General features: G+C 50.8%; 6 protein-coding genes across 8 annotated transcripts; 4 read left to right on the top strand and 2 right to left on the bottom strand.

Annotated features, from left to right (window-relative positions):
* Positions 1–4,751: 4,751 nt before the first annotated feature.
* PV10_05119 (uncharacterized protein) lies at positions 4,752–7,496 on the top strand. The gene is made up of 3 exons (XM_016369735.1): positions 4,752–5,181; positions 5,295–5,934; positions 5,990–7,496. Exons 2-3 carry the CDS (start codon positions 5,504–5,506, stop codon positions 7,125–7,127), a joined length of 1,569 nt encoding a protein of 522 aa, XP_016225523.1. The 5' UTR covers positions 4,752–5,181; positions 5,295–5,503; the 3' UTR covers positions 7,128–7,496.
* Positions 7,497–9,439: 1,943 nt separating this feature from the next.
* PV10_05118 (uncharacterized protein) lies at positions 9,440–10,728 on the top strand. Its single transcript, XM_016369734.1, has 2 exons — positions 9,440–10,121; positions 10,201–10,728. The coding sequence occupies exons 1-2, from the start codon at positions 9,689–9,691 to the stop codon at positions 10,446–10,448; spliced, it is 681 nt and encodes a 226-aa protein (XP_016225522.1). The 5' UTR covers positions 9,440–9,688; the 3' UTR covers positions 10,449–10,728.
* PV10_05117 (uncharacterized protein) lies at positions 10,682–13,010 on the bottom strand. Its single transcript, XM_016369733.1, has 2 exons — positions 12,224–13,010; positions 10,682–12,170 (listed from the first exon to the last, which is right to left on the bottom strand). The coding sequence occupies exons 1-2, from the start codon at positions 12,662–12,664 to the stop codon at positions 11,154–11,156; spliced, it is 1,458 nt and encodes a 485-aa protein (XP_016225521.1). The 5' UTR covers positions 12,665–13,010; the 3' UTR covers positions 10,682–11,153.
* A 1,408-nt stretch (positions 13,011–14,418) lies between these two features.
* On the top strand, positions 14,419–17,350 carry PV10_05116. 2 transcript variants are annotated; one of them, XM_016369732.1, is made up of 4 exons: positions 14,419–14,755; positions 14,909–15,111; positions 15,167–16,569; positions 16,622–17,350. In XM_016369732.1, the coding sequence occupies exons 2-4, from the start codon at positions 14,924–14,926 to the stop codon at positions 17,044–17,046; spliced, it is 2,016 nt and encodes a 671-aa protein (XP_016225520.1). In that variant the 5' UTR covers positions 14,419–14,755; positions 14,909–14,923; the 3' UTR covers positions 17,047–17,350. The 2 variants fall into 2 exon arrangements, with proteins under 2 accessions (XP_016225520.1, XP_016225519.1); XM_016369731.1 differs by having other exon boundaries at positions 14,419–15,111.
* Positions 17,335–19,412, bottom strand: PV10_05115 (uncharacterized protein). The gene is made up of 3 exons (XM_016369730.1): positions 19,072–19,412; positions 18,198–19,025; positions 17,335–18,133 (listed from the first exon to the last, which is right to left on the bottom strand). Exons 1-3 carry the CDS (start codon positions 19,345–19,347, stop codon positions 17,567–17,569), a joined length of 1,671 nt encoding a protein of 556 aa, XP_016225518.1. The 5' UTR covers positions 19,348–19,412; the 3' UTR covers positions 17,335–17,566.
* A 527-nt stretch (positions 19,413–19,939) lies between these two features.
* On the top strand, positions 19,940–21,451 carry PV10_05114. 2 transcript variants are annotated; one of them, XM_016369729.1, is made up of 4 exons: positions 19,940–20,202; positions 20,302–20,868; positions 20,930–20,969; positions 21,025–21,451. In XM_016369729.1, the coding sequence occupies exons 2-4, from the start codon at positions 20,408–20,410 to the stop codon at positions 21,187–21,189; spliced, it is 666 nt and encodes a 221-aa protein (XP_016225517.1). In that variant the 5' UTR covers positions 19,940–20,202; positions 20,302–20,407; the 3' UTR covers positions 21,190–21,451. The 2 variants fall into 2 exon arrangements, with proteins under 2 accessions (XP_016225517.1, XP_016225516.1); XM_016369728.1 differs by having other exon boundaries at positions 19,940–20,868.
* Positions 21,452–22,477: the final 1,026 nt, after the last annotated feature.

The raw sequence follows: 22,477 nt of genomic DNA, 5'->3' as shown, positions 1-22,477 counted from the left end.
ACTCGTGTCGGCCCATACAGTTCATGAAATGCTTTCCCTCACTGTCGGCTATATCTCAGGCATCATCGCCGCTTCAATATTCTTTCTCCAATTCCTCATTCCCAATGCTCTTATAGTGGTCCTCGTCGCATCGCTCAGATGTGAGCATTCCACCGTCACCTGGTCCGTGGTACAACGCAATTTGTTGAGTTCCATGTGGCCTGTCTTCCTTCGCTCAGACGCCACAGCGAGTAGAGGTGTCGATCGATCCATCTCACTTCTCACCTGGCTTCGCCCTTTGGCTCTGGGGCTGATTACTATCGCCGCAGTCGTCACTCCACTCGGTCTCTACGAAGAGATCCTCCCCTCCAAGGAGCCAGAATTAGTCAGCTTTTCCTATGTCCAAGACCCAGGCCCCATGGGCTTTGGCACTCCTCCAAGGAGCGATCTCGGCTTCACTAGGGTTTGCGGCGGCTTTCTCCCAGCTCAATGTCCTGGTACCACTGTTGAGATCATTACCTCGGGTAACGACACTTTCATGTCAGCCAATATTACGAGCGACGACTACGACACGCGTATTCCTCGTGTGCTTGCCGAACTTTACCAAAGTGGACTTGCCCAGCAGACGGAGACAGTGTCCAGCTTCTTCGACATTGAATCCCGACAGTACTCGTACCAATTTCAAGAAGGGATGCTTAACGACGAAAAGTACATAGTCACCTTTTTCAGGCAGCTTCAAAATGTCATTCTCAATGATGCCATTGAGCCATTTGAAGGAATCATCGCCAATACCAAAACCGGGGGCGTGGCATTCCGCAACCATACTGCCCCCCGAGAGTCACGCTATGGTGCGGAATGGACCGAAAATCTCCTCTGGATCGAGCCAGAGACTGCATGTGTCGACACCAATATTTCTATCGAATACCGACTACCATATGGGAGTCTCTACAGCACCGAGTTGATTAATGCATCATTGGTCGATAACGGTGGTTTCGCCAATCTTGTCACTGAGTATCCCCTGGTTGATGTGCACGATTCTCAGGCACATCCGAACCTGCAGGGCCGAGCTTACAAAGCTGCTTGGATGGTGAATGCTTACACAATGCTCATCATGAACGTAGGTTGCCGCGCTAAGTAGTGCAGCATCGTCGTGTTCGATTGTCGTATATCAATTTCTAACTCAATCTAATCACAGATCACCCGACCTAGTCCCGATGCCTTTGCATACCTCAATTCCAAAGTCGGGGACAAATACCGAGTCGTTCCGGGCCAAGTAAGGGGCCTGCAGCTGGATGGGATATATACCAGTAATCTATTCAACGCGCTGATGGACCCTGGTGCCTACATTTCGAATCGCAGCTTGGATGAGGTCCCAGATGCAAACTACTCTAACCCCTTTTCCATCTCGGGCGCAAACTATTCAGACATTTCCTTGATATGCTCGGGTGCCGGTGGCGCGGACCTAGCCAACTTGACCAATATCCACGTCGAGTGCGGTCTACTGTTCGGCGCGGCTCGTCGTCGCGACGGGAGTAAGAGCTTGGTGATGGAGCCGTTGACATGGTGGACTCAGTCAGTTTACAGCTGTGCGACCACAGCCAAGGCCTCTATCAAACAAACCAAATTCAGGTACAACGTCACCACGGATACAGGCAACACGCTCCGGGGATTGTCAGTTGTGGATGTCCAAGACATAACATATGCAGACAATGCATCTATGCCACTGTGGGGGGTCGAAAGCCCGACTAACTACACACTTGCTAATCTGGATCAACTCTGGGGGCTCATTTCTCCCGACCTTGAGAAGTCGGTCAACCTGTCTACTATCCGCGCGTCACATTTGTACCTTCCAGGATTCGGGGGATTGCTCACCACGGCTATAGCAGGATCTTCTAATCTTCCGGCTGCAAATGGACTGGATGACGTGCTATCAGGTATTTATCAGCCTTTGGGCAGCCCGGGCCTTGCCGACTACACTGGAAGTTCCAACATGGCCTTGTACGCCAAGTGGAGGGATCTGGCGGAGACGGCCCAGGGTGTCAGCAAGATCCCCAATTTGATTTGGACAGACATTGCAACCAACATGTTCGTAGGCACCCGCAGCTGGGGCACAGGCTCAGCACCACCTCCGAACCTGCAAAAGCGCGACGAGTCGAGTAGCACAGGAGATGAACAAATGTTGGTGCCAGTAACGGTGTTTGATCGAGAAATCCGTTATCACTGGCCGTTTGCGGTGCCAGCATTGCTATCCCTGCTCCTAGGTGTCTTGGTCACTTCTGCGGCATTGCTGTCGGTCGTTTTTGGCAAAGGGGCGCCAGGACGTGTTCGGTATTACCTGTATCGTCTGTCCTCCGGTCGGTTGCTTGGATCGACTCGGTACCCCGAGGAGTGTGATTCGCTCGCACCAACATTGTTGTGGATTTCCCGAGTCGGCGAAAAACCATGCGACCTTGAAGTGTATAGGCGACCGATCAAGTATACAGAGACGCCACTGTCTGTCCGAGAAAAGCCAGACGGTGCTCCCAATGTCCGGGAGATGGAGCCGACGACAATAGCTGAGCACCCGTCGGGTCATGTACAGCCTGCAGGGTATATGAAAGTCCCCGCTAACGAGTAGGTCGACAATTGGACCAAGTCGCCCATAACGATGGCGCACCAAACGCAACTTTATTCCTCTGAAATGCTTGGATCAGGAGAAATAGCTTCTGCTATGGCGGAAGAGACATTGGCCGATGGGGGCAAGAGAAAAGTCGTGCGGGCCTGGGCGACGGTGATTGGAATCTGTGCGGCAGCACGACATCTCGTCTTGTGAAGATGCAAGTGGCCTGTCTCATTTTGCTGTTAGTGCAGTCTAACTCATAGAGACTAATAAGAAGTAATTAACAATTGTCAGGCAGGTGGCGACGCGGGAGGAGCGAAGCCACGGTAAGAGTCGGCCTGCCTCCGCGGCTAAGGTTACTTTGACTAGTCCCTGAATGTCTGACGCAGTACGGAGTACATAGTAGACGCACTGAGGATGGAGGGTATGTGAGGTGTGCTTGGTCTGCTTGACGAGAATACGGATGCTTTTTACAGGATGGTTTGCGTATCACAACTGGACGCTGAGACTCGTTGGATGCGGCTTAGAAGACAAGACCTACTCGGTCGTTTGAAGGATCAATATCTATCGGGCGATGGATGGTCAAGCGCTTGAGGTGGCTCGTAGTCTGAAGTGGTCATCGGGGGTAGCGGATTGGGGGGTGCCTAGCCTTTGATGTTGTCAGTGACCATCACAGGCCTTCTGCTTCGCTTTCGCTTCTACAGTTTGTCATCGCCCGGCAATTTTAGATTGATCTGGCGCGAGAGCTGATCATTTGGATGTGGAGTGAAGGATAGGAGGATATACGGGAGCCAATCGTGAGAGAAGTGGGGTGCATGTGCGAAGGATCAATCGTTTGGAACACTTTCGAAGCTGGACCCATGGCCACTCGAATCTGAATTGCAACCACACTTATTTCCACACCTGCAGAGTATGGTCAGGGTCCCGAATACGCATACGGAGTACTGGCGCCCGGTGGAATCTACCGAGACTTGGGCACTCACAAGTCTAGTGACTAGCAGGTCGGCCGAGTTGAACAGCTGATGGATTTTCCTAAGTAGTAGCCGAGCGATGTGAGAAAGAATGGTGAATCGGTATGTAGTCAGCTTCAGAGTCATGACTGTGCACATTGCCACCTTATCGAAATCAAAAATAGCTCTGAACATGGTTTGCGATGACTGACTTCTAGGTTTCTCCACGATGGACACGTACTCCCAGTTGACAATTTGCTTGGCTGCTAGGGAGGCTCCAAAGCCTGAGGGACCTTTAATGGGTGCTACTGGGGAGGGCACTCGGGCCTTCGGGTCTTCGGATTGTCATAATGTGGGCCAAGGAGCGTGGGTGCTAATCGTCTGGAGCTTGACGCCTATAAAACCATCATCAGTGACCTATCCCCATGCGAAAGCCATGTCACTAGGGGTCCGGATTTGGTAAGGATTTGGTGGACCCCAATGCTAGAGGAGCCTTGAAGACCATTAGAACCACCTTAGGTAGGTAATTAATAATATGCATATCGTTTCGATGTTCCGTCCTGTGCAGGCCACACACCAAGCGTCATTATTAGCCTTGGGACTCGAGTCGATGCTACTCGTTGGACCCTGGAGTCCTTTGACTCATTGGCCCCGCCGTCGCCATGCACCCGTGACACCCCCAGCAACTCGTTAGAATGTTAGGGCCGAGGGCGTCATTGCGTGCCATTTGGCTGTGGGAAACACAAGTGGCACTGGCACATTCCTCCTCCATCCTGAGCCATTCCTTTGCCATCCTTCCACGATCCTTTGGCGACTCCTAAATCCTTTGGGCAAATTTGCCGAAATGTTCCTGACATGCACGACGCCATCGCTTCGGGGGCTAGTTATGTCCAGCACGTTTTCTGCCGTCCTCTGTAGTCAGTGACAAGTCTCGACACCAGTAAAGTGCGGTATGACCGCGCATCGGTGTTTGCGTTTTCTGGGTGATGGCTCGGTGCTAGCTCCTGGGTTGGAAGCTTGGTACGCGGTTGGCAGGTGGCCGTAGCCTGGTAGGAATGCCAGTCGATGACTCGGAAGCGGGCACAATGTAAAGTCCAGAGGCAAAAGAGCCCAAGAGTTGAGAGTCCAGACTCCCTCACAAACCTACTCCGTCTTGCTGCCAAACTTTGTTCGCTCTTAAGAGGCCACCAACGACCTCGACCGAATCCTGCCGACTTTCTGATCTCTCTCACAATTTACACATCCTCATTTTGCTGTTGTCGTTGAAACCGACCAACCTGTTTTTATGCGTTGTGCATTCACGGTAGAATTGCTGACTTTCTACACTACCTGGCCATTCACCTGCACCCGTTGAACGCTGCCCCTCATTCGTCTGTCTGGCCGTTGTACCGTTTTGGGGCCAATGTCTGTACACGACTGAATTGGCCTACACCACCTGCGCGCTCCCCTGCCTTGCCAGCGTCTGCGCTCTCACCTGAAAACGCTTCCCACTGCGGCTGACCTAAGCTACGTGGCTGCCAGAAAAGTGCCACCACAACCAACGGACGGGCGTAAACACCAACACAACATCTTCGCACGACAAGCAGCAAACGCTGGCTGTTGCAAACCAGACCAACGTGCCAACCGTCGAGGCATCTCTAGCACCATTCAAAGGTACACCACACCGAACACTCCGCGTCGGATCATTTTCAGACCCAGACCCTCTTTTGCAATCCTCGGCTGTTCCCCACTGAACCACCCACTACAGTGACTAACTTCTTATCCAGACTTCCCAACTAGTGGTCTCTTGGCCCAATCCAGCCACCTAGAAGGTCTGTGGCCTCGCACTGGCACGCAATAATACCCACCTGGTGCCGCAGTGCCGCAGTGCCTGGCAACCTTTGACGGACCCTTTGGGGTTTGTCAGCTCACCACCTCCAACATCCCACTCTCCGGTCGTCCTCTGCTCGCTTCGCTGCAGTGCAGCCTCATCGAGATGCCACAATCCTCGTTGTCACCCTTCCGAGACTTCCGCAAGAGCCTTGATGCTGCCTCTCATAACGAATCATCCCAAGACCTGGAGCGTGTACCTTTTTTAACGCAGGAACCCTCCTTTGAACGCAGCCCCGACTTAGAAAATGGCGTCTTCCGCAGCCCCACTACCCAGAGTTCCGATTCCTTGAAAAATTTCCCCGTCTCCATTACTCGATTTACTCTACATCATGACTCGGAATCGGGCTATGGAGACGATCTCACCTCCTCGAAGAGTAGTCGGCGCTTCTCCAGACTTGACTTTTGCACACGATGTTTTTGCCTAGGCCGCAGAAATCACAAAACAGAATTCACATACGAGCAGCCTCACAAGTCCAACCGGCCCTCTCCACTGAGAAGAGTTTTACGCCTGTTGGCAATTGCCCTGATGCTTCTGTGAGCTATTCTTGACTTGCCATATAGAGAAAATTTTGACTAATAGACCTAACAGTGGAATCGTCGAGTTTATCATCCTTGCCTGTGGTGTTCTCACGGCTTTCTTCCCCGATGAGTTTGATGACTCGTTCGAAGCAATAAGCTCAACCGAATATGTCCCCTCACAATTAGGGCGATGGCCCACCGATTTCTCCGGAGACGTACAACCAGTTGCCTGCCACTCACACAATGACTATTGGCGGAAAGAACCTCTCTTTTCTGCTCTTAACGCAGGATGTACAGGAGTAGAGGCTGACGTCTGGCTCTTCGATGACGATCTCTTCGTAGGCCATTCAACAGCCTCACTCACCCCCGAGCGAACCCTGCGTAACCTCTACATCAACCCTCTACTCGGGATTCTCGAGAAACAAAACCCCATCACCACCTTCCACCCCTCCCTCGATAGCCCTCGAAACGGCGTTTTCGATACCGAGCCATCCCGATCCCTCGTCCTCCTCATCGACTTCAAAACTGATGGGCCTACTCTTTGGCCCGTCGTTTCCGATCAGTTGCAGCCTTTGCGAGACCTCAACTATCTCACCTACTTTAATGGCAGTACTGTCATCGAGGGCCCCATCACTGTTGTCGCCACCGGACATGCGCCTTTCAATTCCGTTGTCGCCGACTCTCACTATCGCGATATCTTCTTTGATGCCCCATTGGAATTCATGGAAAGACTGATGGAGACGAAAACCCCATCTGGAGTTCCCGCTCAGGAATCATCCGTAGACTCTCCGCGTGATATTTCTGTTGATGAAGAGTTGCCCACCTCTCAAAATCAAGGTCAAGGTTATTCTGGGTCGGCTCCACTAAACCCTGCCGTATATTCGCCAGCCAATTCCTACTATGCCTCAGTTGACTTCCGGCGGGTTATAGGCTTTCCTTGGCGGGGTCATCTTTCCCGGAGTCAAAAGGACAAGCTCCGCAAGCAGATTGCAGGTGCACACTCTCGAGGCTTGAAAGTGAGATACTGGAACGTGCCTGATTGGCCAAAGGGACTACGAAACTACCTCTGGCGTGTCCTCGTCCGCGAAGGGGTCGACTATCTTAGTGTGGATGATGTGCATTCGGCCACGACTGGCAAATGGGGTTGGGGCGATAAAACACCATGGTGGAGAGGTTCGTGGAAATTTTGGCATGCTCCCACCTCATGATTCCGGTCCATGACATTTTCTACGAGACGAGGTGAGCGACACGAAAGATGATTTTACGATTGAAGACTATATAACATTAAGCACACGCATCATCATGTATATACCCTATGGTTTGTGAAAGCCATGACAAAGCTGCGATGAGTGTGCGCATTTTCAAGATGGATTTAGTCCATGACATATGACACCGACATCTCTGAGGCAGCGTCACTCAGCGCAGTTTTTGTCGATTTGCATCGCGGGGCGTTACATGGAAGCTGTACAGGTATCTAAAACACAGGCTCTGGGCTGCATACAATTGCATGGCAAGACCTCATCAACTAGCTCGAACATCTCTGACGATTTCCGTCTGAATGAACAAGATTCGAGCCACAAGACTTTCCTCCGGACATTGACCCCATCTCTATTGATTTTAACATTGTTAGTGCCCCGCTGATCTTTGACGATGCGATTTGAACGGACTTAGCGTGTTCTAAGCCTGCCCAAGTTTCTCAATCACATTTGGTCTTTTGGCATGCATGGTGTTTTTGGCTAGCCGTCATGCTACTAACTCTAGAATGCCCTTCCTGGTTGACCAGTGGTGATGACGAACCGGAAAACGATGCTCTTATCCACACCTTCGCGAGGTCTATACAACAACTATCCCATATCCACAAGCCGGACTTGATGCTTTTGCTGTTGCCTACTATCATCTTGCGACCGAACGGTATCGAATAAGACACGAGGCTGTGAGGACCTAGTGGATCGACCACATGGAGTTTACTCTTCGCGCTACGGACTCTACTCTACTCTCTACGGAGTCCTTGATTTTTCTCACGATGTCTTTTTCCATAAAGCACAGTTGTTCTGCCCTCGAAAAACTGACAGATTCTTCTTTCACACCAAGTTTTCCCACCCCAAAGCAAGGACTGATCATCACAGCCATGGCCAACCACATTATTAGGGGAGCTGCCAACTCCAAGCAGAAATGCCACCGCCATCACCAAAGACCACCACCACCATCATATGCCTCCTTCATGGCTGCACACCAAGGTCGAGATAATGGCGCGCATGCATCATCATCAACCTCGACCAGGGCTGCACACAATGATCGAGATGATGGCGTCCTTGCATCATCAACCCCACCACCATACACTCTCCCACCGAGGTACTCACCCCGAGAAGATGACCTCGAAGCCGGGGGCTCTTCCTTGACGCCATCCTCCATCGGTTCTGAGGACATCACACCCCCCAGACGAGCCAGGACCCTCATGTTGGATCCCCACTCGATCAGTCCCCCACGCGGAATCCAGAGCACTAGGGCCATTGACATCCCACGAGTCCGACCCCGTCGCCCATCATCTGCTCCTTTCATTCCACTCGTCACTCAAGCGCGCACACGACGATATCCACTACCATCGCCAATCTCCATCCCGTCATCCTCATCGTTGAATGATCGTTCCCCCCTCATGGCATTTCGCGACAACATTAACCGACGCAACAGTAGTACTACAATCCCGCAACAAACTCGAGACAATCCTGCCCTGGAAGCAAATCGGGAAGAAAATCAAGAAAGGACTACCCTCGCATGCTGCATCGACTCAATCGCTTGCACCGTCTCGAATGCCTGCGCCGGCTTGGCCTCATTAGTTGCTCTGATTCTCGCCAGACACAGGAACGGATGGGGATGTTCTCATCCTGGAACCGGCCGCTTTCTTCTCTTTCTAGGTATTGGTGCCTTGGGATTCGGATTGCATGCTTTAGCCTCGGGTCCAGCAGAGACTCGAGTGCGCAGATTTATCAAAATTTTCTTGAACTGTATTATTCCATACATCATGGCGGGGGCTTGCCTTGGGGTCGTGACTGGTTGGAATACTTTGTGTCCTGTATCAAGTGGTTAGGCATGGGTCCCGGCATAACCTGTTGTGCTGTTGGAACCACGATCTCGGGTTCAACATTTGGAGTGGAGGTACACAAGAAGTACGCAGAAATCAAAGCTGGGATGGAGACGGAGGGCAGGTAACAATGGATACATCTGTCCATGTTTGAAGAGATGTTATCCCAGCTTTATGCATCATTTGTGTTGTGTTAGTCTTTGCCAAAGTTAATCCTACATAAAATCTCATAGCCAAAAAATATATATGAAAATCTAAATAAAACAGTTCCTCTTGTTTCATCTCCCAAAATCTCCATCCAAAGATTATTTGACGTCGCAACTCTCGAGGGGTGTCTCATCACGTGACCATACCACTTTACGCGTGCTCGTTTGTTTGACGCGACGTGATTTCATTCTTGGCGTTTCCGCGGCTGCCTCAGCAACGAAACGTCATGGAAAGCGAAGGTATCCATCTGGTCTGGACTTTCACTGATCCACCACTACGCATAGTATTACCTCTACTGCCTCTACATGTCTAAGAACTTGCCCCAATAGTCGGAATACCATTATTCATCTTTCATACCAGCGAGTAGTCCGTACATCTTTGTTCAGTCTACTCTTACATCACCAACAAGTCTCACCACCGTTGACTCAATCTTACGAATTGCCACATACACCCCTCCGATTCTCACATAGTCGCTCGCCCACCATGCCCCCTCGAACCCGCAAATCCAAACCCACCGGCCCAACTTCACATGCGCAATCTCGATTATCATTCAACCAAAACTCCGCCCGCGTCACCAAGGCCAACAGACAAGATGATTCAAAGTCACGGAAAGCCAGCTCCAAGTTGTCAGCTCCCGCGCAAGCGATCATCGATGATGAAGTCGCTGGCGACGTAGAGATTATACAACCCACCGACCAGGAAGAGGAGGTACAGGAGACGACTCTTCTAGAACCTGAAGTTGAACCAGCAGAGGAAAAAATCGATGTCGCAATCAGAGAAACGCCGAAGAAGAAAACGAAACCCATTACCAAAGTGCCAGTCAAGGATGAACGAGAGGCTCTGGCAGAAAAAGTCACGGATGCTCAGATCAAAAAGTACTGGAAAGCAGAAGAGGATGGACGGTTGGCTCCTCGAGGTATGTGTCCTTGGTGTCTGATGAGATGCCCCACAAATCCCGTGTTTCCCATCACTAACCATTCTCTTCCCCCTAAAAGTCCACCAATCCCACCTTTCAATGCACGAGAAGATCCTTCGCCATTTCGACCTGTCATCCCAATACGGCCCATGTATTGGAACCCCGCGCCTACAGCGCTGGAAACGAGCCAATTTATTAGGTCTAGAACCACCCGTTGAAGTCCTGGCGGTGCTTCTTCGTGAGGAGGATAAGTCGACGAGTCAGGGGTGTGGAAAGATTGCATATATCGATGAGTTGGGCGGAGGGAAGGCGATTTTAGTGGAGTGATGATGACGACTAGGTGTTGATCTTGTCGTCGAGTCTGCATTGACTGTGGCTCGTGGTCTTGCTGAATGAATACATGAAAGAGAGAGTAAGCAAAATCATATGGATCAAAGAAATCAAGAGCGCCATTCATCAGGGTTCACACATGTTATATTAGTTACTTTGCTAGGTTGAGCGAGCACCTGATCTAAGTCGAGCTTAATGTCAGTTAGGAAAGAACATTGAATTGATGTCATCAAACATGTCCTGACATAATTCAACGACAGACTCTGATCATCATCTGCTCTACATACACAAGTCTGAGAACAGACGCCTTTGAAGAGGATCGATTAATATCACGTGATTTTGCACGCCAACCATATTGTCTTTCACTCCATCAATTCATTATTACTCAACCTCACCATGCTCGAGTCTAAAGGAGTAACGTATTTACGCTGATTGTTATCAAGTTTGACCTCCAGCCATTTGCATCTTGCAGGCCGGCCGGGTCACATGGACAAGACAAGACGCACTAATTTCATCTCGTTGCGTCAAGCAAAGGACAAAAAACGCCTGCAACCCATGCCCCCCTTTTTTTCCGATCGCCCCGACGCGTGCCAACAGCATATCAAACATCGACACGATACGATAATTGATGTGCTCCACTGTCAAGTCATACAACATGATTCGTCTCGCTGCCCAAGAAACACACAAGTGCGACTCTCAAATCTATCCACCGAACTCGGGGACAGGGGAGGTCTTGCCCAACAGAGCCAACGGTACAATACCTGAGACGTGCATCTCAGGTCCGTACACGTGCATGTTGAGTTTCAACTCTTCGCCGACGGCCTTGATGTTCTTGAGACCTTCTTGGTAGTTGGGTCCAGCACGTCGTACCCAGATCTGCACCTTGTGCTCATTCAGGGGTACGGCAACCTCTCTCAGGGCACGAATCACACCCTTGAAGGTTGAGGCAACGTTGGTGAAGTTGGCAATACCTCCACCGATAAACAGCACCTTGCCATCAGGGTGGACGGGAGCGCGGAGCATCAGATCCAACACCGTTCTTGCGTAGTTGTAAGTCTGGGTCTCGGTAGGGGCACCAGAGTACTCTCCGTAGTTGGCCAACTCGCTAACAAAGCCTGCAGAGGCAATGGCATCAGCGTAAACCACGGAAGCACCACCACCAGCAACCAAAGTCCAGACGCGACCTTGAGAGTTGAGGATGGTCAACTTGAGGGAGGCACCAGTCTTTGCATCCATGTCGGAGATGTATTTTTCTTCTTTGCTCAGCTCACGGCCAAAAGGAGCAGGGAACTCGATGGGAGGTCCGACATCGATGGTGACCTTGCCGTCAGTCCGGGCTGTGGCGGGCAGGCCAAGGGCAGCTGGGCTGCGGGCGGCGGCCCATTTAGTGCCACACTCGAAGTCGGCAGTTTGGTCAAGTTTGGCCGCGAGATCGAGGAAGTGGACTTCGGCAGATGTGCCGGCTGCGTTGGGGATAACGACCAGAGGGTTGATCTCGAGGTATGTGAACTGGCAATCGACATACACAGAGTACAATCGAATGATGAAGTCAAGCAAAACGTTGTGAACGCCCTTGGGGACTTTCTTGAGAAGGCCTGCGGCCAATTCTTGGTTGGAGGGGAATTTCTTCAGGTCGACTGGGATCAACACCTTCTCTGCCTTTGCGTCGACATCGCCAACATCCACACCACCTTCGTGAGTGAACAGGATCCAGTCTCCCTATCCAATTGTTAGTTTACTGCTGGTATGCATAGGGTTGTAGAATATCTTACGTCTCGAACTGAGTTGATGTTGATGTAGTACTCAGTATCCTGGGGATGAGGTACAAATGGCTCGACCAGGAACTGGCGCAGGGTACCAACGACGTGCTCGACTTGTTGTTCCTTGCCAGCTCGTGCAGCGATCCAGGCTCTGGCTTCAGGCCAGGTCTTGTTCAGGGCCAAAAGACCGCTCTTTCCTCTTCTCTTGATCAACTGATCTGGTTTGGCAACGAATTTGGAGCCAGGGGTCAACAGCCAAGGGTAGGTGGCTTCGGCCTGGGCAAGGATGCCCTCAACATCCTCATCTTCGGGGAAGTAGAGAGATGCTAGTTTGGGAGGAGCATTGTGAACTCCTGAGGCCTTCAAGGGAGTAGGCTTGACCACTGGGGCACGAGTGAGGTGGTAGTTGAGGATGGCTTTTCCATCAGCCTCTAGAATGGACTTTGCTGACATTGTCGCGGCGGTGAGGGGTAGTCTTTGGACAGGTGGTCAATGGACTTGGTTTAGAAGAGACGGTTCAAACGCCGTTATGGGGAGCAGACGTGTAGATGAGGAAGAGTTGCAGGATAAGAACAAGTCCAAGTGGACAAGAGACAACAAGAGGCAAGAGTGTACAGAGGACAATTGTGGTGGTATGGGTGTTGGAGTTGGAGTTGGTGTGGGATGCAGAAGACTGCTGGGAATTGGGGCTAGGAAATTATTGACAGTAGTAGTGATGGTTGAAACAGAAAGTGCTGGATTGACCACTGCCACTTTTGTCTGATGCGGACCTGGCAGGTTGAGTGCTACGAGTACCACCTACACACTGTACCAATCTACCTAAGCCTGAATTTACGTGGGAATGGGTTCACTCGGTGTGCGTACAATACTGATCCAACCATCGGCACATTGGCTGTGAATGATGGGGGCCGAAGCGGTTGTTGGCGTGGGAAAGTTGCAGTTCTCCCCTATAGAATTTTCCCCAGTCAGCAGGGAGTAAGGTGGCATGGGTGGGCACTAAAAACTGGTGGCATCGTGCATGGTGGTTGTTGGGAGCAAGGGGGTCCATCAGGCTTGTCTGGCTCCTCCAACAACGCCTTGCCTGAAGTTGATAGGTTGGGGATCATCACTAGCGTTGCTAAACTTGCTAAACTTATCGAGGGGCAACAAGACAATCTTCAGCAATATTTTTGTCGGATGAACTCGATGTGGCAGGTTGGTAGCATGACGCCAGGGACGGGGCCTCGGCTGCATTGGACAATGGTCAGGCCCAATTTAAGGATATGGGGGTCACTTTAGCTTGGTTGGTATTGGACCGAAGCGACAGCTGAGGCACGCTGAGCATAGGCGGTCACAGTCTTGTCCGCTCTAGTGACACGGGACCCTGAACTGTACATGGCACCCAAAACATTCTTAATTTTTTGTTGGATGAGCCCATCTCGGATGATTCGGCGGAGAAAAGAAATATACCTTGACGATGAGATAATGTAAAGCAATCCTAGCGATAATTCCCGTAGGAGCGTGATGTCAACACCTGCGAATTCCCTAGCATTGCAAAATACAGGCCATAATGAACAAAGTAAACAAATCCCCTGGGCTATAATGGGGTTGCTGAGGCTGCGATCGAAAAGAACTCCGGTCGGAGAAGCTGAACACGAAGTACGAGATATGGGGGCCCGAGATCCTACGGTAGGAACCATGAGTCCGGACCCCGGGCCTACTGTAGGTGAGATTTAGGCTCTGATAGGGCAATTGGCGATCAGGCCATGCCGGAACAAGGAGTAGTATGGAGTACGTGCCTGCGCTACGCATAGGGGAACAGAAGTCCACCGACATTTTTAATTATTTTGTTGAACAATTAAGGGAGAGCACGCGAGTAGATGAGCGTTGTCGTCTCAACAGGGTACCATATTGATACACAACCAACTCTCGGATGAATTGAGTCTACATGGTCACAACGGTAGGGCGTAAGCTGCCTACGATTTTGACAACTCCGTAAGAGAGGACACGTAAACGAGCTTAGTTGTACAGTGGCTATTATTGTTGTTGATGACATCCCGCTCAAGACGCACAGTATTATCTCACCGCCCAAATAGGATGATGTATAGTGCGGCGTGCAGCGTGGCACAGGGTTCCCACCTGAAGGTTGGGGGCCGCCAATGCCTAAAACTCACGCCCCGCCCTAGCCAGTGTGGTAAGCGGGCTCTCAACAGTCGATCTTCCAATCCCATAGTTGTTGCTGGATGCTTTGGCTGCATTCAACGTGTCCCTGAAGTTTGAAGGGCCACAAGGGACTCTCCACAGCCCTCCAATTGCAACTGCCCCTTCATCTCAACCTGGTTACCCTCTGAGCACCTGGCACTTTGGTCTGGCAATTTTTGGCCCTCATCATCGTCCTGAGGCCACATACTGTCACAACTTGACCACCCACTCCTCAACCCTGAACTCTGAACTCTCGAGCCTCAGCACATCCCATTTCCCATAGCTTGATATTTCTCTTTGCTGGATCTCAACCACATCCCCTGACCTGCATACTTCATTCACTCAACCGTTGAATCATCTACTGTAAGTGCAATAATATCCCCCGAACCCCCTGCTGCCCTCTTACCCCACGGCAAGAAGACTCTCGACACCGCAGTCTATCACAGGATTACATTGTCTTTATTGTTCTCTCGTTTTTCTACTCAATCCTCATTCATGGGCTTACCCGTTCGACAGGAGTCTCCTCCCACCATGCCTTCCGCAACTCAGGGTGCTTCAAACGGAGTGCCAACCATCGACCTCCCCGATGGTGCTTCGACTCCAGGATCAGAGACTCCTTTCTCTGCCAACGACAACATCCGTCGTTTTGAGCCTCCTTCAAGGGTCCCAAGTCCCGCACAGAACAATCTCTTTCATAACAAGACTAGATGCTTTGTCTAGTAAGTGATCAAGACTCAGAAATTGCCAGAGGCTCCATGCTGACATTGAAATCAGCGGTATGCAGCCAAAGGCTGTCCAAGGCATGCTCGATTTCGACTTCATCTGCAAGAGAACTACTCCCTCAGTGGCCGGTATCATCTACACCTTTGGCGGTCAATTCGTCAGCAAGATGTACTGGGGAACCACCGAGACCTTGATCCCTGTCTACCAATCCGTCGAGAAGGCCTTTGAGAAGCATCCTGACGTTGACACCATCGTCAACTTTGCCTCTTCTCGATCTGTCTACAGCTCCACTCTGGAACTGATGAACGTGCCTCAAGTTCGTTCAATCGCCATCATCGCCGAAGGTGTTCCTGAGCGACGTGCTCGTGAGCTGATGGTCAAGTCGAAAGAGAAGGGAATCACAATTATTGGCCCTGCCACCGTTGGTGGCATCAAGCCTGGCGCGTACAAAATCGGAAACACTGGTGGCATGATGGACAACATTGTGGCCTCCAAGTTGTACCGCAAGGGTTCTGTTGGCTACGTCTCCAAGTCCGGTGGCATGTCCAACGAACTCAACAACATCATCTCCCAAACCACCGATGGTGTTTACGAGGGTATTGCTATTGGAGGTGATCGATACCCCGGTACTTCATTCATTGACCACATTATGCGCTACCAAGCCGAGCCCGAGTGCAAAATCATTCTCTTGCTCGGTGAGGTTGGTGGTGTGGAGGAATACCGCGTTATTGAGGCTGTAAAGAACGGCCAAATCACCAAGCCCATTGTTGCATGGGCAATTGGTACCTGTGCCAGCATGTTCAAGACTGAAGTTCAGTTCGGTCACGCAGGCGCATCAGCCAACTCTCAGTTGGAGACGGCTGTTGTCAAGAACTCGTCAATGAGAGAGGCCGGATTCTTTGTTCCAGAGACCTTTGAAGACCTGCCACAGATCCTCAGCGAAGTCTACCAGAAGCTCGTTAAGCAGGGCACCATCAAGCCTGCCAAAGAACCCGTCGTTCCCAAGATCCCTCTCGACTATGCTTGGGCTCAAGAATTGGGTCTTATCCGAAAGCCCGCTGCCTTTATCTCCACCATCTCCGACGACAGAGGTCAAGAGTTGCTGTATGCAGGCATGCCAATTTCGGATGTGTTCAAGGAGGACATTGGTATCGGAGGTGTCATGTCGCTCCTTTGGTTCCGTCGAAGACTGCCACCGCAAGCCAGCAAGTTCTTGGAAATGATCCTCATGTTGACTGCCGACCACGGTCCAGCTGTGTCTGGTGCCATGAACACCATTATTACCACTCGTGCCGGCAAAGATCTGATCTCCTCTCTCGTTGCTGGTCTCCTGACTATCGGTTCTCGTTTCGGTGGTGCTCTCGATGGTGCTGCTGAGGAGTTCTCCAAGGCTTTCGACAAGGGCTGGTCGCCGAGAGAATTCGTTGACACAATGAGAAAGGAAAACAAGCTGAGTAAGTCCAGTCTGATCCCAATTTGTGAAAACACAATCCTAACCTTTTTCAGTTCCCGGCATTGGTCACCGCGTCAAGTCACGAAACAACCCCGATCTCCGTGTCGAGCTTGTGAAGGAATTCGTCACCAAGAACTTTGCTTCTCACAAGCTTCTCGATTACGCTATTGCTGTTGAGACGGTTACCACTTCCAAGAAGGACAACCTGATTCTCAACGTCGATGGTGCCATCGCCGTCAGCTTCGTTGATTTGCTCCGAAACAGTGGTGCCTTTTCTCCCGAGGAGGCTGAGGACTATCTGAGAATGGGAGTCTTGAACGGTCTTTTCGTCTTGGGTCGCTCTATTGGTTTGATTGCGCATTTCTTGGATCAGAAGCGTCTCCGCACTGGGCTGTACCGTCATCCTTGGGATGATATCACCTACCTGCTCCCCACCTTGGGCAAGGGTGGTGAGGGTCGTGTTGAGGTCAGTGTATAAACACGTCGGATGCTGTGGGATGTATTTCAAGCGTAAGGCAATCGAGTGATGCAATTCATGAGGTTGGCGTTCAGTCTCCTGTGGGCGGATGGGTAGAAATAAGGACGTGAAGATTTACGACAGACTTTTGTCGTTGGTGGGAAAAAAGAGATGTCCTCGCCATGTTGCGAGTTTCGTGTACAGCGATACGGCTTTGCACATGATGTTAGCACGGTATGAGTAATAAAGCATTGCAAAACGATCAATTCGACGGAATGTGTACAAGAGAAGTTTACATTCCATATTGTCAGCAGGCATTCGTTTGTTGTGTGATATGTGGCCATCCCACGTGCAAGGTCCGCTTCGTTGAACCCCCTTTACCGTAGAGCCTTCTGTGGGATATCCAAATTAGATTGGCAGTCAGAGCCACAGCCTTCGGCACAAAACCTAAGACCAATGTCTATGATATACATGACGAATAACCATCATTTAGCAAAGGATCGCGGCATTTTCTCGTTTCTTTGGGCCATTACATGCTTCTTCATGCCGCTTTCAGAGCATTAGCAATGACCTCAGTCATTTCGAGTACCTTTTCCTCCTCAAGTCTACGACCGACAATTTGCAATGAGACCGGGGCTCCGTGATAGAGTTCTGGATCATAATCCCGCTGAATGCGACCGTCGATATCACTGAGCTGTTTGAAGGAACTCATGTCCCTTGGTGGGTCGAGGTTCTTGTCGGCAAAAGTCACGGGGAAAGTGCAAGCGGAGAAATCCAGCAGATTCCATACGCCGGTATAGCCGACATACAGGCCGGATCTTTGCGTCTCTCCCAACCGAGGGGCCGCCCATGGGCTGACGGCCTGGATAATTCCGTCGATTCGGGGTTTACCATCGGTCGCGGACGCGTTCCAGCGGTCCAAATATGCCTTTTGGAGCTGGTTGCGCCGCATGTTCATCATGCGCATCTTGGTCGGTCCGAGTTCGCCTTCGCCGGCCTCGGCAGCTACAGCATAGCCTTGCATGCTGGGGAAGACGGGCTCATTGTATGGTTTGACAATGTCCATGATGGCGGCGCCGCCGAGGTCGAAGAATGCGGCCTGGAGGTTCTGCAACATAGGAAGGATTCATGAGTGACAGGTCATGCCATGGGACAGATGTTGAGGGACATACCTTGATGATGACATCGTGGTCGTCTACAGACCATGGAATGACCTCATGGCCTTGCTTTTCCAAAGCAGCCTTAGTCATCTTCAGTGCCCGTTCGACGGGTGGATGGCAGTGAACCAGACCATCATCAACGCCAATGAGACCGAACCGAAGCTTTCTCCCTGGTGGCTGAATCACATTCTTCCTCCAGGGAATGGGTAATGCCTTGTGGTCGTAATCCCATGGGCTCACCTGCTCAGACAGGACTGCTTCGGAGTATAGTTGAATGGTCTTTAAAGACCTCGCCATAGGTCCATTAACCGCGAGAATATATTCCTGTCCAGCAATGCCAGGTTTTCCGCCATAAGTTGGGAACCTACCAAAACTCGGCTTGAGACCGTAGAGATGACACCAGCCAGCGGGAATTCTGATGCTTCCACCAATATCCGTACCAATCCCTAATGGGGAAGCTTTGAATGCTATCAAAGCACCTTCTCCGCCACTAGAGCCGCCTGGGCTAAGCAGTTTATGGAGCGGGTTTCTGGTTTCTCCCCAGACGTTGTTGTTGGTCTCGGCCATCATCATCGCAACAGGGACATTGGTCTTGACGTAGAAGACGGCTCCCAGATCGCGCAGCAGGGTCACTAGGAGCGTGTCCTGATCCAAAGGCTCGTTGGCAAACGCTGCCAATCCATTGGATGATGGGTGTGGTGCAGTGATGAAGCAGTCCTTCAATGAGATTGGCAAGCCATGGAGGGGACCGATGAGCTTGCCTGTCCTTGCTTGATAGTCATCAAGTTCCTGGGCACGTTGTTCCGCTTCAGCATACAGTACTTCGGTCAAGCAGTTGGTCTGGAACGTGTCAGTAACAATTGAGTTGGATTCCCCAAGTACATACCAATTGTTGAGCCAGAGCCGACGCCTTGCAGAATGCTTTGGCAACATGCAGCGATGTCCATGTCTTGGACTTGATCTTTTCTAATATCACGTCTGCTTCAGACTGGACGACCTCGAGTTCATCCGGGGTCAGATAACCGGAATTTAACCCAAACTCGGTCAAGTTGTTGGGGAGATCTTGTTCAGGCCAACTAGGAGGCTTATAAAAGGCACTGATGTTTGCAGCCCTCCTTTTCCGCGCTGTGGCAGATGCTTGCACGTAGTCAGAAGTTGCCATGGTGATATAATTCGGTGACAAGGAGGTAATGATGATTTTGTTTCACGTTGTCCACGGCTACAAACACGAAAAGGATAATAGCATATTTAGGACTATCATAATAGAACACAACTCGCACTTTGGGGATTACGAGGATGTAGCAGCGTCTCCACGCGAGTCGATCATCCCTCCCGCACCATGATTGCGGAGATGTACGATGCAGATACCGAGGTCTTCCTACAACTTTACTCCTTTTACGTGGCAGTGTCACAATTGGAGGAACACACAGAGAATGAATGACTGTTGAGTCGTCGCTTATATACGAGTACGAGGTCATGGGGATGACATGCAGCGTATGCAAACAGTTTCCCAATCCATTGCGACATCTTCTAGACGTCTGTCGATGATGTTCGACGTAGGCGATGAAAGTGGCTGAGAAGTCTACGCCACAACGCCATCGACCACATGATCAAAGCCACGTGACATCACGTCATCATCTGCTGGCGGGGAGACGCTCGTACGGGAACTGGGGAGCGGCTCGAGAAGGTTGACGGCAAATGACGGAAGATCGGGCAGGCCGGAGAACTAAAGATGAGAGAAACAGAACGACGGACTCTGAATGGATGACAGCGTTACCATGAAAGTCCCATTAATCAAACAAAAGGCCCAAAGGGTCCTTCGGGTCCGCCTGTTGGTGCCGGGCTCGGCTGTGGGAGGGGCAGACAGACACAGAGTCAGAGGGTAATCTACAGACTACCCTAGACAGTTCGCGGGGCTGAGTCTCGTTGTCATGCTCTCCATCGGTCAACATTTGGTGGAGGACAGGCGCAGTCAGCCATTTCGCCTTCGGCCGTGACTACTACTACAGAGTACTTGGTAAGCTAAGCCGCGTGCCCACTGGGCTGCGTTACTGCTCTGCACCTGAAACCCTCGACTGTACTGCTCTGTTATTTATTCCGCTACTCACCAGCTTAGCTTTCCTTCTTTATTTCTTTCAGACGATCACCTACTACATCGATAAATCGAAGACCAAAAGACCTTTCAAATTGCTCTCAGATACCGATCTCCTACAAGAACTCCAATGTCTGGTCCCTACGACAACTACGGCGGCCAGGGTGGCTACGGCCAACAGCAAGGCGGATACGGTGGCGGATACCCTCCTCAACAGGGCTATCCACAACAAGGCTACAACCAGCAACAGCAGCAATACCCTCAGCAGGGCTACGGCGGCTATCCTCCTCAAGATCAGGGATTCGGTCCCCCACGTCGACAGGACTCTTTCGGTCCTCCTCAGCATGGTGGATTTCAACACGGCCAACAAGGTCAATACTTTGGCCAATATGACGCCAGCAACCCCCAAGGCTCGTCCAGTTACTACGGCTCGCAGGCTGGCAACGACGCATACGCTCAGAATCAAGCCTATCAAGCTCAAATGAACCAACCGGGTGGCTACCAAGGACAGCCGCAATATCAAGATGCCAGTCAACATGAGTTTGCCAAACAATCGTCAGATCCTAATGCTCCCAACTATGACCCCAATGCGTAAGTCACAGTCGCTATATGTGCAAGTTAAGACCAGTCGTCTAACGTGGCCTATATATAGTCCCCCCATGTCAGATCAAGATCGAGGTCTTCTCGGTGCTGTGAGTTTCCCCCTACTCGGAGTCCTTAGGATGTTTCACACTGACAATTCTACAGATTGGCGGTGGTATTGGCGGCGGCCTATTGGGAAAGAAAGCCAACCATGGCTTCCTAGGAACAGTTGGCGGTGCCATCCTCGGTAGTGTAGCAGAAGACTTCTTCAAGGACAAGAAGAAGAAGCAACACAACCAGAGCAGCTGGGGTGGTGGTAGCAAATGGTAGATTGGATCTGTGCCGAGGGTGCGCAGTTTGGGCTGGAATGTAAATTCCTGCCATGGAACTCATGATTCATGACATAACTCCATCACGAGACGAGGCTGGGTTATCATATCATTGTGCTTCGTTTTTGGATTACTTGAAGACCAGCGAGACAAGGCTGAGATGAATATGCCTACGGTTTTTCGCTTTGCCGGTTACATCGCATCGATTTACAAGTACAATTACCTGAAATGACAATTCGCACCGGGTGCGAAATCGCACGAAATCGCACAGAGTTTTTAGCTCTACGGAGTAGTAGTATGTGTTGTATGATCCTCCAACCTCGTTCCAAGTCCTCCAAGTGCTTGGTCGGTAAGGAGGGCCCGAGGGGGCTGACGCGTTGCTTGTGCTTGGCGACGCTCAAGTGTTTGTCATCCCCACACCAAGGAGATTAACGCTAAGGAGGAAAGGCTCCTTGTAAAGCATGCTCCAGCCGAGAGATGGGTGAATTACTGAGGGATGATAATAATGATTAGGACCTATGGGGATATAGGCGCACATGACCTTTCTGCGTGATTACCGATTCAACAGAAATGGCGTCGCCGAGGAATTGATATTTACCTGGGACGCTGCAGCCAAGACTCATATCCCCCCCCAATGCTTCAGCCTTGCCTCGATATAACCGCAGATAGGTACCTAACCTTCCTTGGTACCTAAATTATTATTAGCTAGCTTGTACTGTCGGTTATTCTAGTCTAAATTTAAATACTCCGTAGAGAGTGCGGGAGTATGCGTATACGGAGTAACTAAGGTACCTAAGAGTTGGTCATTGCACCAAGGTCCTGGTCCGTGTGATATCTGGTATTGCAGAGGTGAGAGCTTACACTTGAGATGGTGAGCAACAGGATCAAGAGGCTTTCAGGACAGTAAGAGAAGATAGTAATTGCTGGCTGCTGCTGCCTGTTGCTGACTGACAATGTTGATGACTGTACATTATGTGGGCATTTCGCTTCCAAACTTGTTTCCGTTTCCTACAATAAATCGCGATTGGAATAACCAGGAATTGATCTCAGTTTCATGCCCCAGGTGTCTGTTTCCTGAAGCCAGACACCATTCGCCTATCATGACGACCAAAGTAGGTTTTGAAAGGTACAAAAGATCTTGCTTTATGGTGATAAATTTCCGCAGATACCTACCTACCTACTGCATCTTGTTTTAATTATTGCCGCCTGAATTCTCACCTCCCAAAATTATATATTTCGACAAACGCACCCACAGCATTAGAATCCCAATGCGTGTGCCATTCACATTA

This window comes from Exophiala mesophila (genome assembly GCF_000836275.1).
Source record: "Exophiala mesophila strain CBS 40295 unplaced genomic scaffold supercont1.3, whole genome shotgun sequence".
Taxonomy (NCBI): domain Eukaryota; kingdom Fungi; phylum Ascomycota; class Eurotiomycetes; order Chaetothyriales; family Herpotrichiellaceae; genus Exophiala; species Exophiala mesophila.
This window is presented reverse-complemented; position numbering and strand designations above follow the sequence as displayed.